The sequence below is a fragment of the Mycteria americana genome, chromosome 14 (assembly GCF_035582795.1).
Source record: "Mycteria americana isolate JAX WOST 10 ecotype Jacksonville Zoo and Gardens chromosome 14, USCA_MyAme_1.0, whole genome shotgun sequence".
NCBI lineage: Eukaryota > Metazoa > Chordata > Aves > Ciconiiformes > Ciconiidae > Mycteria > Mycteria americana.
The window spans coordinates 6629816-6643289 of NC_134378.1; the positions used below are offsets into that span (position 1 = coordinate 6629816).

The 13474-nt window shown below is 44.5% G+C and overlaps 1 protein-coding gene across 1 annotated transcript in view; it reads left to right on the top strand.

Moving 5' to 3' along the window:
- The window catches only part of TOP1 (DNA topoisomerase I), a 70266-nt gene extending 57353 nt beyond the window's left edge, over positions 1–12913 (top strand). The window contains exons 11-21 of the mRNA XM_075516832.1: positions 401–523; positions 1993–2180; positions 2823–2967; positions 4081–4224; positions 5434–5619; positions 7263–7331; positions 7977–8091; positions 8833–8960; positions 10079–10173; positions 10962–11111; positions 11509–12913. Of these exons, the coding sequence (XP_075372947.1) occupies positions 401–523; positions 1993–2180; positions 2823–2967; positions 4081–4224; positions 5434–5619; positions 7263–7331; positions 7977–8091; positions 8833–8960; positions 10079–10173; positions 10962–11111; positions 11509–11611 (1446 nt within the window). The 3' untranslated portion in view covers positions 11612–12913. The remainder of the gene's footprint in view (positions 1–400; positions 524–1992; positions 2181–2822; positions 2968–4080; positions 4225–5433; positions 5620–7262; positions 7332–7976; positions 8092–8832; positions 8961–10078; positions 10174–10961; positions 11112–11508) is intronic.
- Positions 12914–13474: the final 561 nt, after the last annotated feature.

The window sequence follows — 13474 nt, forward strand, 5'->3', positions numbered from 1 at the left end:
CCTAAAACTCAGAACTCGCCTCAGTCAACTTATCAGCCATAAGATCAAACCTTTAGATCAGTTGATGCAGTTTTCCTAAATGGGTTACCGGATTTTTCTCCCTATCCCTCAACAGTCCCAGCCGCTGTTCAGTGTGAGAGCGCTTAGGGAGGTGGTACAGCATTGCCAGTGCTCGCAGAGATCAGACCACTGGAAGGCCAGCATTCCATATGCTCTGCTTCTTGTCCTTTTCTCTTTGACCTAACTGGAGTGAGCATGTGCAAGAATTTGGGGATTCTTGGGGTTTATTGTGAGGGCCTGTCTGTTGTTCCTGTTTAGACTGCCTGGGGCAGGGTAAGCTCTACTATGCATGAAAACTTACTATGTATGAAAACTTAAGGCGCTACTTTCTTTCTGCAAGGAAATGACCTCTGAAGAGAAGAGCACTATCACCAGCCTCAGCAAGTGTGACTTCACCCACATGAGCCAGTATTTCAAAGCTCAATCGGAAGCTAGGAAACAGATGTCCAAGGAGGAGAAACAGGTACCAGAGGGAATTCTAGGAGAATTGTTGCTTCTTAGCTGGCTTGTAAACATCTTTGTGTAATCATTCCTCTGCCTGCCTTGTCGTTTATAAGTTGGTGTTTACTAGCTTTCAAATTACTACTTTCATGTTAACTGTAGGAATCTTTACTGTGCAGCTCAGGTAGGGCAAAGCACTGTGCTTACAGCTGAGTCTTCATCCTGACTTAAAATGATATTGAGAGGGCTAAGGCTCCTGATCCTGCTTAAGTAAATAGAATCAGAGGTGCTGCCTCCATAGGAGCCTTGGTCCCTGGCCAATAACGAGCAGTGGATACTCAGTTAAGGATAGCTTTTCATTTTAGAAGTTCCTTGAGTTTGGAGGGCAAAATTGGGGAAGGTGGAAGGGATGCAGCAATGGGATTAGTGAATAGAATGAGAGAACAAATCTTAAATATCAGGTAATGCAGTTTTCTGAATAAAAACCAAACTTTTATTTTCCAGTAGCATGGCTACAGTGGCTTGTGGGGAGAGAATTAAATAGTTTTTAGATGACTGAGACTTATTGCAATGGAAGTTGGAAACTTGCCCCAAGTTCTCAGTTGATCTTTTGCAATGCTACAGTAGTTGTCCTTTGAGTCAGGGGCCTGGTAGCTTGGAATTATGGCCTTTGGGGTCAGAGGGGTCCCGCCAAAATAGATAACCCATGTCTTATTGCAGTTTCCATTTGATAAACATATGGGTGAGCCCTTCTCAGTTTCTGTCTGTGGTAGCTATTACAATGGAGCAGAAGTGGCTTTTTCTGTTAGTTTCTTAGCTGGCGCACCAGTGCTGTCTATGGGTCAGATGTCTTATCTTGGGCTGCAGTATTTTTATTTTTCCTTCCATATAATTAGAGTTCAAGCACAGAAGTATGCAGTGAAATCTCAGCACATTTTTACTTAGGAGACTGTTCTACTTATGAGACCATTTGCTGACACAGGCTTGACATGCGGCAGACCAGAGACATTCCTCTGCCTGCTTTCCAATGCTGAGTTCAAAGACAGAAGTCTGAGTTCTTATACATAAACAACAAGGTGTGAAGTCCAGTGGATGTCAAATGCTGAATATAGACTGTAAAGCAGCGGTACTGTGCTGGGGCTGCCCTTGTAGCTGTGGTGTGTACATAGAAGTAAATGCCTCTGTTGTGGCCAAATTGTAGCTGTCTTCACCAGCCCTAATCTGTTTCTTTCAAATACAAGTGTTAAGAGAGTTTTCACACATTCTTTCCCTTTTTCTGGTTTATTTGTGCTGCTTGCATTTTATGAATGCTTTTCTGGACAGTCTGCTGCTCTGTGTGTTGATACAGCACTTGGCATGATGGGGATCTGGTTTGGAGTTGGGTCTCCAGCATTAGTGTGATGCAAATATCAACATTTTTTAAGTCTTGGCATTTAGAGATGTGTGTTGTGCTGGGTATACCATATCATCTTTGCTTTTGGCTTTTTCCAGAAAATCAAAGAGGAGAATGAGCGGCTATTGAAGGAGTATGGTTACTGCGTGATGGACAACCACAAGGAGAGGATTGCTAACTTTAAGATTGAACCCCCAGGTCTCTTCCGAGGTCGTGGAAACCATCCTAAAATGGGCATGTTGAAGAGACGCATCATGCCAGAAGACATCATCATTAACTGCAGCAAGTGAGCACTGGATGCTTCACACCTTGGGTTTGCTTTCTAGATAGGATAGCTTCTTTTTTAAAATCCTGTATAGGTTGATATTCAAGCATGTAGAACTATGCATGCAGCTTATCTTATTCTTATGTGGATAAGAAACTGAATCATACAAGCAAAGACTGAACAAGGCTATCGTGGGTTTCATGTAGAACTTTGTCAATGTATTTTTTTCCTCGTGCCTACAGCCTACATCCACTTAAAGTCTTTCCTGCTAGTATTGCCAGAAATTATTTTTCTTCTAGGTAGGTTGCCCTACTTTGCCTTCCTTGATGTCAAAGGCTGAGGTTTGGTGGGCTTCTCTTCAGTCTTGTCCTGATAAGTGTCCACACTATTGCGGTGTCCACAAGTCAAAGCTGGTCCTAGCAATGTGTGTTCCCACCTACAGTATAATTCTTCAGCAGATACTTATTGATAAGTTACATTTCTGATCATTAACTGTTCACTTTGATTCACTTGATTTCCTGCTTGTGGAAGTAAGTAGTTATGTTGCCTCATTTTCTTTCCCTGTGCTTTCTTTGTGTGATGGCATTCATTACTTTCTCTATTTTGATGCTGTGGAAGTCTCTTTAAATAGTTTTTATTTGTTGTTTTGTTAATTCTCTGCAGGGATTCCAAGATCCCTCCCCCTCCACCAGGACACAAATGGAAGGAGGTCCGGCATGATAACAAGGTTACCTGGCTGGTGTCATGGACTGAGAACATCCAAGGCTCTATCAAATACATCATGTTGAACCCTAGCTCAAGAATTAAGGTAAAGATCTAGTTTAAAAAAAAAAAAAATCTTACTGGTCATGTGTCCAAGAAGCAAACGTAGCTGTTGGCTAGGAAAGAGATAGGAAGTAAAGCTGTCTTGCTATTTCATCCTGCACTGATTGAAAAACATAGGAAAGTTTCTGTGCTTCCATTCCCCTTGAAAACAAAGAATACAATTGCTGCACAGGAGAGCGGATGAAATCTGGAAAATGTCTATTGAAAAGCATCATTGTGTCATTCCTAGTAGGAATCCTTTACTCTGCGTAAACCTAAAAGGAGGCAATTTATCCAAGAACAGACTTGTTCTGGTGGATATTTTATCTTCTTTTGGCCATAACTTCCCCTGTCTGATCATGTAGTGAAGTTCTTTTGGCCGTAACTTCCCCTGTCTGATCATGTAGTGAAGTTCTAACCATGGGTTGCTAATTAGTCAATTGTAAAATTTAAAAAGTGGCCATGCTACTGGCTGAGAAGGCTGGTAAGGAGCTCATGACTGAAGGGAAACAAACCCTGCTGTGGGAGCAAATAAGCAGTCAACAGCTCAGTTCCATAAAAGCAATGATAAACCTGTTGAAAGATAAGTAGCCTTCAGTTTCGGGGATAGGATTAAAGTTCTTCTCCTTAAGTCTTTTCTAAGAGATTTTGTTCTTGGATCGGAAACAAGGGGTTTGTCCTACAAGTGTAGGGAAAAATCTCTGTTCCTTGTGAATTCATGCCCTCTTTTTGCCATGGCTTGAATATATAATAATGATGATGAACTGTTGATGTTGCTTTTACATTTTATGGGTGTTTAATTACACAGCTGAAAGAACATAAGTGTCATCTGAATAAAGCAGAGGAAACCGTTTATATGTTGAGAAGCATGGAAGACATAGTATCTTTTGTGTCTTTATAATTGCTTCCATGGAAGCGTTTAATATCATGGAAATCTGAATTACCTACAGCTGTGTGGCAGCATAGTTTGAAGCTGAGCTGTTCAGCAGCAAAATCTCAGTGCTTTTGTACAGTGAGACCATTTGCCACACACAGACTTGCAAAGCCTTGAGATGTAAATTGGAACTGGTCCTTTGCCTGCTTTCTGATGCTGACTCTATTCCAACTTTCTCTGCAGGGTGAGAAGGACTGGCAGAAGTATGAGACAGCTCGGAGGTTGAAGAAGTGCGTAGATAAAATCCGAAATCAATATCGAGAAGACTGGAAATCCAAAGAGATGAAAGTACGGCAGAGGGCTGTGGCACTGTACTTCATTGATAAAGTAAGGCTCGTTTCCCAGCACACTCCTCTTACCTTTCCTGTCCTGCTGGGAATATTCAAGAATGCTGTGTGTCTGTTCCTAAGGCAGAATTGAGCCCAGTTAACTAAGGTATCCTGAGACTTCCTGGTGGGCAGGCTCCCGTCTCCTTTTCCTTCCCATTACCTGGAATCCAGAGCAATAAACTATTGTACTGAACATGGCTATTTCAGGCAGCATTGTTTTAGTTCAGGCAAAATTCACAGCCTGGTTCCAGAATCACCCAGTTGGATTACTGGGAAGCTTGTGTGGGCCTTTTGTCTCCAGCTGTTTCAGTTTTCCTGCTGGGAATTTCTGCCGGTTTGTCACCTCTTTAGTTTGAGGTCATGGTCCTGAGGTTTCATAATTATGCTAATTGTTTCACCACAGCATAAAGAAAACTGCAGTTTTCTTTGTTTTAAATGCAGTTTTAAATGTATTGATGCATTTAAAGCTACTTAAAACCAGTTCACAGAGAGCTGTTGCCCTGGTAGTGTATGGTGTCTTGACCGATTAAATTAACAGGTTTTGTTCAAAATGGTTTGGTGTAAACCAGGGAACTTTGATTTGAATAATTGTGGTTTCATATGAACACTGAAGGTTTTTCTTCAAAAATTAGAAATTGGCTTAGCCAGTACTGTTAAAACACATTTTTTATGCAGCCAAATGTAGCCTTTTGATTATTTATACAACCCAAAGTGTTCTATATGCTATTTAAATTGTATTTATGTATCATGCAGTGAAGAGGTATGATCATAGAAGATGAACAACTGAACTTTATGATTTTCTATCAGGTTGAGTTCACATGGAATTCAGTTTGATTTTTAAAAAATATAAAGCATTTTGAAATGGATTTCCATTAGTCAGAACTGTCTTACAGTTTGAGTTACTTAATGAGCAGAAGTGGGTAAAACATCTTGATTTAAACTTCTCTTAGAGAAAAATGAGGTGTTCTGGTAGATTGGTAGATTTGTGGCTTTAGTGTAGGATTATTTAAAACAAATTTAAAGAGAACTTAGGGTTGTTTTTATTAAAATTTTGTAAGCATCAATTTTATCCACTCAAATGCATTTTCTCCCTTTCTCTTCTCCTATGGACACTGCTGATTCTAGCCAGTGTCTGAAAGTTTCCAGCATCTCTATACTACGGGGATGGTTTGAAATGCTTACCTCTCTTGTCTTGATATAAATGTAGCTTGCCCTGAGAGCTGGTAATGAAAAAGAAGAAGGAGAGACAGCTGACACCGTGGGCTGCTGCTCTCTGAGAGTAGAACATATCAAGCTGCATCCTGAACTGGATGGCCAGGAATACGTGGTTGAGTTTGACTTCCTCGGAAAAGACTCCATCCGATACTACAACAAAGTCCCTGTTGAGAAGAGGGTAAGGCATCTCCACAAACACATACACAGACTGAATTGCAGAAAAATGTCGTCAACGAAGTTTTGGTGCCCATAACAGGATGCTTCGTCACTGGTCAGATACCTAGCCAGAAAATAAGTCAGTTAATGTAACTTCCCTTTATATTGGCAGTGCCATGGAAGATAAGGCTGCAGGTGGTGTGACATAACCCAGCAGATGAGATATTTAAACATCTTACTGCTCTTCCATGTGGTCTCAGTGTCAAGAGTTGGCATAACATAACTGTAACAGCATGTTAGATAAGTTTCTTGGGTCTCGCTCTGGTCAGCAGAGTTGGTTTTGTCACCTGTAGATGGTAGAGTTCTAGGCCCATATGACAAGTAATAGCATAAAAGGTTCTGAAATACAGTGCTGGACAGCACTGTTAAGAGCAGCAGTTCGACTTGGGCTTTCGTGGTACTAGCTTCTCCTTCAGTGTTTTTGTTCATGTTGGAGCTGAGCCCTCACTGAGGTGTAGGTCTTGATCTTGGGTGCTCCAGAGCATACAGAGTAGGTGCACTGATACTTCTGGCCTATGAACCTGGGTATCTACCAACCAAAACTTCTTTCCTAGGCAATGTTAATTCCTTTATTTCTTTGACATCCACCAATTTCAAATCTGCTGTGATCTTGACGTCATTCCAGAATAAATCCCCATCCAGCAGTGTGAACCTGGAGGGCACTATCCAGAAAGACTATTGTTTTTGAGTGTGTAACAGCTTTGCATCTGGCCCACAACTCTGCAGTCAGCACAGTACATTAGATACCACATATATAATACTGTGGTAATTAATTGTAATGACAATCGGCAGTAAATGTTGGCCTCTTAGGGAGCAAAACTACTAAAAAAAAAAAAAAACACCCACAAAAAAAACAAACAAACTATGGCTGCTATAGAAATGAGCATGTGCTAGAATTCTTACTTCTTTGTTTAAAGAAGAAAATACTTTTCGTGTTTAAATTTATTGGTGTTGGTATCTCTTGGTGTCTCTTCTTCAGTGGTTACAATGGGGAATTGATTATTGTGGAACTAGAAATCTTTGTATATTAGGTGTCTGTAGAAGAAGAATGTGTGTTGTTGAGGAGCTGGGAACCGGGGATTTGGGGCACACAGAGCTGGGATTTGTGATCTCTGTATAATCAAAGATGCTTTGATTATTCTCTGTACCCCAGTGAGACTTGTTTGGGATGGAACTGTATGGAACATTTAATGCAGCAATGAGAAGGATTGGTTTTTGGTAGCTTCACTCCATGGGAAATGGCTCAGGGGTCTCTTCGGCTGAAGTAATGATGGAGAGTAAGGGAAAGGTGGTAGCTCTGGGGTCTCTTTTTCATGTTAGGCAGCTAAGCCAGAGCAGAATCAGGTCTCCTGCAATCTTGATCTAAAGGAATGAGGATAAAGGGCATTGAATGTTCAGGACCCCTGTTGCTGGGAATGAACCTTCAACACGAGTGTTGTATTGAGAGATGGGTGTTTGCCTGCTGGGAAGCGACATCCAGTATCATCACTGTTGCCTGAAAACAGTTTAAGTGGCTCCCTAGCAATGTTGCTTCCTTATGTATTACTGCTACCCAGCGCTGTCTGGTCTGTGTGCCTGAAGTTTACTGGTTTTCTTTTCCTGCAGGTGTTTAAGAATCTTCAGCTGTTCATGGAGAACAAGCAGCCTGAGGATGACCTCTTTGACCGCCTCAATGTAAGCATGTAGTTAATGGTGAGGGATGGTGGTAGAGCACCATGAACAGGCTCGCTCTGCACCAGGCAGTAACAGCTGCTCTGTTTCAGAAATGGTTTCACTGGCAATTTTCTTCCAGAGCTGGCCTGAGCGGCCTAAAAGCAGTGAGAGTCTGTCTCAATCTGGTGTCTGTATTGTCCACTGTGCCCGCAGGTTCCTGAAGTGATGGGCTTTGGTCCTGGTGAGCCTGTCTGGCTCTGACTTGGGGAGGTTTTTTCAGAGTTCAGAGAAGATGATTGTGTGAGGTGACAGATTTTCAGATGCCATCCCCATCTGCACATTTGGCTCTATGGGAGCACTGTGGTGGTTCAGACACCTTCCCTGGGATGGGACAGGCACACTTCTACCTGTTGGGAACCAAAACCTCCCCACTGAAGAAAACTTTTTTGGTCACTTGGGGTACTTGATACCAATCTAATAGTTGTTGGTTCTTTGTTCCCTTTTTCTGTGGTTTCAGTAATGTCGTGGCCATTCTGTTGTGGTCAGATCTGAGTACACTAGGCTTCAGCCATGAGCTGCATGTATTCATCAGCCTTGTGTCTAGAGATTTCACAAATGCTGTGGTGAACTCTAGTGCCAACTGTCATCTCCTTTCTGCTTCCTTAGACCAGTATCTTAAATAAACACCTTCAAGACCTTATGGAGGGACTGACAGCCAAGGTATTCCGTACTTACAATGCCTCCATCACGCTACAGCAGCAGCTCAAGGAGCTCACTAATCGTAAGTCTTGTCCTTGAAATTGTGAGGGGAGCAGATCTTTACCCTGCAATACAGACCTGGCTTCCTTGGCTTAGCCACAAGCCTTGTATCTGTACACAGCTTCCTCGTTGCAGTTCTCCCAGTGCAAATGTCAGACAGCTGAGGTCTGACCAAAAATCTGCTGCCAGACAATCTTTTGGGGTAGTTGAGTAGCCCAGCACTGGGGCAGGGCAGAGCTGACTTGTGAGCACACCAAGGTGTGCCTGCTACTTTATGCCTGTCCTTTACCAAATCTCTTACTTGCTTTCTGTTAATTATAAGGTGCTAGAGGTGGCAGTCAAGGCAGCTGCATCTCTAACAGCCCCATGTTTCTTGGCTGCTCGTTCACAGCCTGTCTGTCGAGCACTGCTAGCTTGCACTTTAACAACTTTACAAAGTGGGCTCATTGGATCTGTGAAGCCCAACAGTGTCTTGAGCAGTGTGGTGCTGCTGTCCTCTGAGCATGGATGTGCTTCTCCTCTCTTGAGTGGTAAATGGTGTCTTTGTTGCTATCAAAGAAACCATCCCAGAAGGAGTTAGGGCCCAGGATGGAAGTGGTCAGGCTCTTTATCACTGTTAATTAGAGTACAGTGTTGAGACTGGCCCATCAGAGGGGAAGGCCAGTTCTGCAGTGATTGTGAGCTTGCAGAGTCAGTGGGACACTGGCTGGGGCTGCATAGCCCTGGAGAACCCAGTTGTTCACCACTTTCTTGTACTTTGCAGCGGACGACAACATCCCAGCGAAGATCCTTTCCTATAACCGTGCCAACAGAGCGGTTGCCATTTTGTGTAACCACCAGAGAGCTCCGCCGAAGACCTTCGAGAAGTCCATGATGAACCTGCAGAGCAAGGTACCCCCACCCTTACCCAGCTTTTGGCTTGGGGCAGGGCTCCAAGTGCTGCATCTCGGGAGTCACATTTCCTTTCACTTGGGGTGACAGAAGTGGAGCCTGCTTTTCCCTGTCAGGAGTTGGTTAGTGCTGCCTCAGAGATGGGCCTGCTTGGAGAGTTGTGAGCTGAAAGGGACACCTAAGTCTGAGTCATCTTTTACTTGGAAAGACCAAGACCAGACCCTTTTTATCTGCCCTTCATCCCATAGCTATGTGTTCTGCTGCCATTGAAACTTCAGAGCAGCAGTCTCTAGCTCTGATTTGTGTCCCCTAAAGAACCTGGAGTGGGCATCTACTTCTGTTGCATAAATCCCAGACCACTGTCAGCGCAGGCTGTGTACATGGTACGTTATGCCCCTCTGACTTGACCTCTTCCTTTGCAGATTGTTTCTGGTGAAGGCCATGAGGTCCAAAGGGGTTAGGTCTGTTCCTGGTCTGGCTTTAGAATAACCTTCACAATAAGGACTTCTGGTTTGGCACTGCAGTGTCCCCTGCTTCTGTAACACCTAACATGGCTGCCTTCACCCTAGATCTTAGAGCTTGGGGGATGTTCAAGGGGAATGGTTGAACAGGGGCTGCAAAATGCTAAATCTCCCTGAATCCTAAACTTACTGGAGAAGAACTGCCTGAAGCCTTAACAGCTTTCAGCCTGTAGGGTTTGGAGCAAGAACTGATTCCTGCTGAGGGAACAGGGATCATCCTTCCACGTTACCATCAGAGAGTTGGTACTGGTGGGATACAGTGGAGGCAGACAAGCTGCCTGGAGGGGCAGTTGGCCAGTCCCAGGCCAAGCCAATTCCTTCGCCTGCTTGGTTGTAGCTGTGTGAGAAAGCTCCCAGCAACACCTTGTCTTTGGAAATTAGAGGGGCCCTGTTTTCTGAGGGGAATATTTCACCACACTAGGCTTTGCAGCAAACTGAAAGGCCAATGGCCTAATTGTTCTGCAGAAGTGGGTCTCAGCAGTGGTAGATTCTGAACGTGGTCACAAACTCACTCCCTGGGTCACGCTGCCCAGGGGTGATTGCCACAGTTGTCAGCGGCTTGTTCACAGTGCTGCCGTCTGGTTTTGCCTCTCCTAGATCGATGCCAAGAAGGAGCAGTTAGCTGATGCCAGGAGAGAACTGAAAAGCGCCAAAGCTGATGCCAAGGTCCGGAGGGATGAGAAGTCTAAAAAGTAAGGCTGGTGTTACCAGGCTGTGCAATGCTCCCAGTACTCAGCTCCAAATGGGTCCTTCACCCTGTGTTCTGTTTCCCCAGCCTGTGATCTGGGAAGACTTCCTCAGGCTTTCTTGTCCCCTCTTTATTCCGTGCATGAAGAAATGGCCTTCAAGCTGAGGACTATAGGGTGATCTGACACTGCAGTTCCTGGTGTGGTCACTAGCATTAGTCTCTTCTGTGTCATCCCTCCGAGCTGAGCACCAACCAGTGCTCAACCGCCCTGCTGCCCAGGACCAAGCAGAGCAATGGATCCAGTGTGCAGCACTGCCATCTTAATGGGGAGCCAGGAGTTACACAATTGCACATGCAGTTTTCTGGGTTCTGCTCTGCTCTGTTGGAAGCCCTCAGTGCAGACGATGTACTTGGACTCTGTGGGCGCTCTGCAGAATAGCCACGGGGTGCTGAGTTAAGGGAGCTCTGAAAGCAGAATCACAGCATGACTATTACAGAGGGATAGATGGGCTGGTTTTAAAGTGGGTGTAGCATCAGTACAGTTCAGGCTGTTGCTTCCAACCCTTTAAAACAAAACTGCTGCTTAAGATTTCTGCTCTGCCTCTTTGAAAATGTCAGTTCTTAATTGCATGTGCTGAGTGTTTTGTGTCACTATCTGTGCTGACACAGCTGCCCTTTGTGGCTGGTGGCATTGCTTACCTTGAGCAGAGTCCCTTTGGGTTCCCACAGTGCTGCCGTCTCGAGCCCAGCAGGGCATTAGGCATTAAATGCTTCAATTCTTTCCCACCCCAGGACAGTGGAGAGCAAGAAGAAAGCAGTGCAGAGGATTGAGGAGCAACTGATGAAACTGGAGGTTCAGGCTACAGACAGGGAGGAGAACAAGCAGATCGCTTTGGGCACCTCCAAACTCAACTATCTGGATCCCAGGATCTCTGTTGCTTGGTAAGCATCTGCCTGGGATCTGCTGGAAGGAACCGCTCCTTCATCAGTGTCTTGTCCCCCAGTTAGCAGACAAGGGCTGTGGCGAGAGCAGTGCTGCCAGAGACGTCTGTGTCTGTGGCCTTCCCTTATATCTTCAAACAGTTTCAGGAAGTTATAAAAGAGTCTCTTGAGGCAAGTGTAACATGCCAGCCAAAGCCAGCACCATGCCTGGGAGGTGACGGGTCGGAGAACCTGCAGGGTCTGACGCTGGGAGGCTGCTCGTGCCCAGCTGGGTGGCGTGTCTTGTAATGGAGCAGAGCTAGGAGGGGGCTGGGGGAGAGCAGGGCCGTTCTGCTGTACAGCGAGGGGTTGAGTGCCTGTGCTGCGTTGACTCTTAACAGCGTCTCCTCTTCTGCAGGTGTAAGAAGTGGGGAATTCCTATAGAGAAGATTTACAACAAAACCCAACGAGAGAAATTTGCCTGGGCTATCGACATGGCAGAGGAAGACTATGAGTTTTAACCTGTTTTTAATGAGCTGAATTTTATGGGAAAAAAAGAGGGAGTAGCCTGGTTTTTAGGGAGATTGATAAACTGTGAGCCTTACTTGTCCTTGGATGCTGGGGAAGGGGGAGGAAAGGGGCAAGTGAGCATCAGATAAAACAGCCAATGTCTTGCAGAAAGCATAACCTGGAAATATCCTAAAGGAGCTGAGCCAGTTGTCCTATGGACAACTTATTTAAAAATGTTTCAGAGATCCAAATTCTAGCTGTCTGGTTTGTGTGGTTTTTCTCTTGAGGCAGGGCAAGTGGATGGGGGATTTGTCAACCTTCCGCCAGGCAAATTCACCATCACACTGAGAGCGTGGGAATCTTTAGCTACTGTATACAAAATCCAATTATATTGGTGCGTTTTTACAGTTAGGGTTTTGCAATAACTTCTATATTTTAATAGAAAATGGACTCCTTAACCCCTGCCCTTCCCCTTCCCCTCCCACCCCATTTCAGAATTTAACAAATAAACGAAATTTAAGAAACCCAACGCACCTGTTACAGCTGTCACTATAGTCATGGAAATACCCAAATCTTTTTTAATTTGTCACTTGAAACAGTCGTGGCATTGGAACATGAATTACAAATATCCACCACATTTGTTCAGAGCAAAGCGTGATGGGAAATCGGCCTCCTGACTTGAGTGTTCCTTTTTTAAATGTGAATTTTTATTTCTTTTAATTATTTTAAAATATTTAAACAGTTTTCTTCTTGATCTTAAAGATCGTGTAGATTTGGGGAGCGGGTGGGGGGAGGGGCTGTGTGATGGGGAGATGCGTGTGGAATTTGAGGACAAGTGAAATTGGCAACAAATGATGTTCCCATCACCCTTTGTTCTGAACATGCTCTGTACACTTCAAGAATATCTACTTTTTAGGTTTGTCAGACTGTTTTACCTTTCTCCCCCCCCTTTTTTTCTAAGCCCCACTCCCCTCTTTTACTTGAAAGATTTTATTGTGTAAAAAGAAGTTTCACAGGTCAATAAATTTCGAGGGAAATGAGCATCGGTCCAAAAAGGAAAATAATCAAGATTTTAGGGCTTTTATTTTTTCTTTTGTAATTGTGTAAAAAAATTTTAAAAAATTAAAAAGCAGAATTTTAATGTGAAACCTTTTTTTGCTATAATCATTAGTTTTAGAGGCATTGTTAGCGTAGTGTGTGTGCGAAGACCATTTCCTGCAGCCTTTCCTCAACAAGTATCTTCTATTTTTATCATGAATTCCCTTTTAATCAACTGTAGGTTATTTAAAATAAATTCCTACAACTTAACTGAGTGTTGGTGTCTGTGTGTTCTTTCACCTCGGGCCCTGGGCCATGAGGTCCCCTAGGTCCCTAGGTTGGGGGGGAGATGGTGGGCCTGGCACCATGTTGTTTCTGCAGCCCCCGTACAGCAGGCACCGCCTCTGTAGCGAGATGCTTGAGCCTTTCTCATTTGAACAGGGCTGCGCAGAGGATGTTGAGGCCGTGGCAAGGGCCAGGTGGGTTGGGATTGACCTGGCAGTTGTGTCTTCATCAGGGATGAGTTCAGAGCGTGTGGGTTCATAATGATGCCAGGGATCTGAAATTAGGCACCTGGCCATGGCTGGCTTTTGGAAGGGATAATGCTTTCCACAGCTGCTAATGGTGCTCTAATGTTTTGAGTAACTGGTATTGCTGCTTGCCTGTGTCGAGTCACGGTGGCTCTGTGGTAGGTTGGTATGGTCACGTAGCCAGACCCTCAGTGGGTGGAGGAGTTGGTCCCACAGCATCACAGCATGGGGGTTTTGGAGCCCTGGTTATAGGGGCACAGAGAGCTGACCCAGGCTGTCGAACCAGGCTGTCCCGCCAGCCTGCGA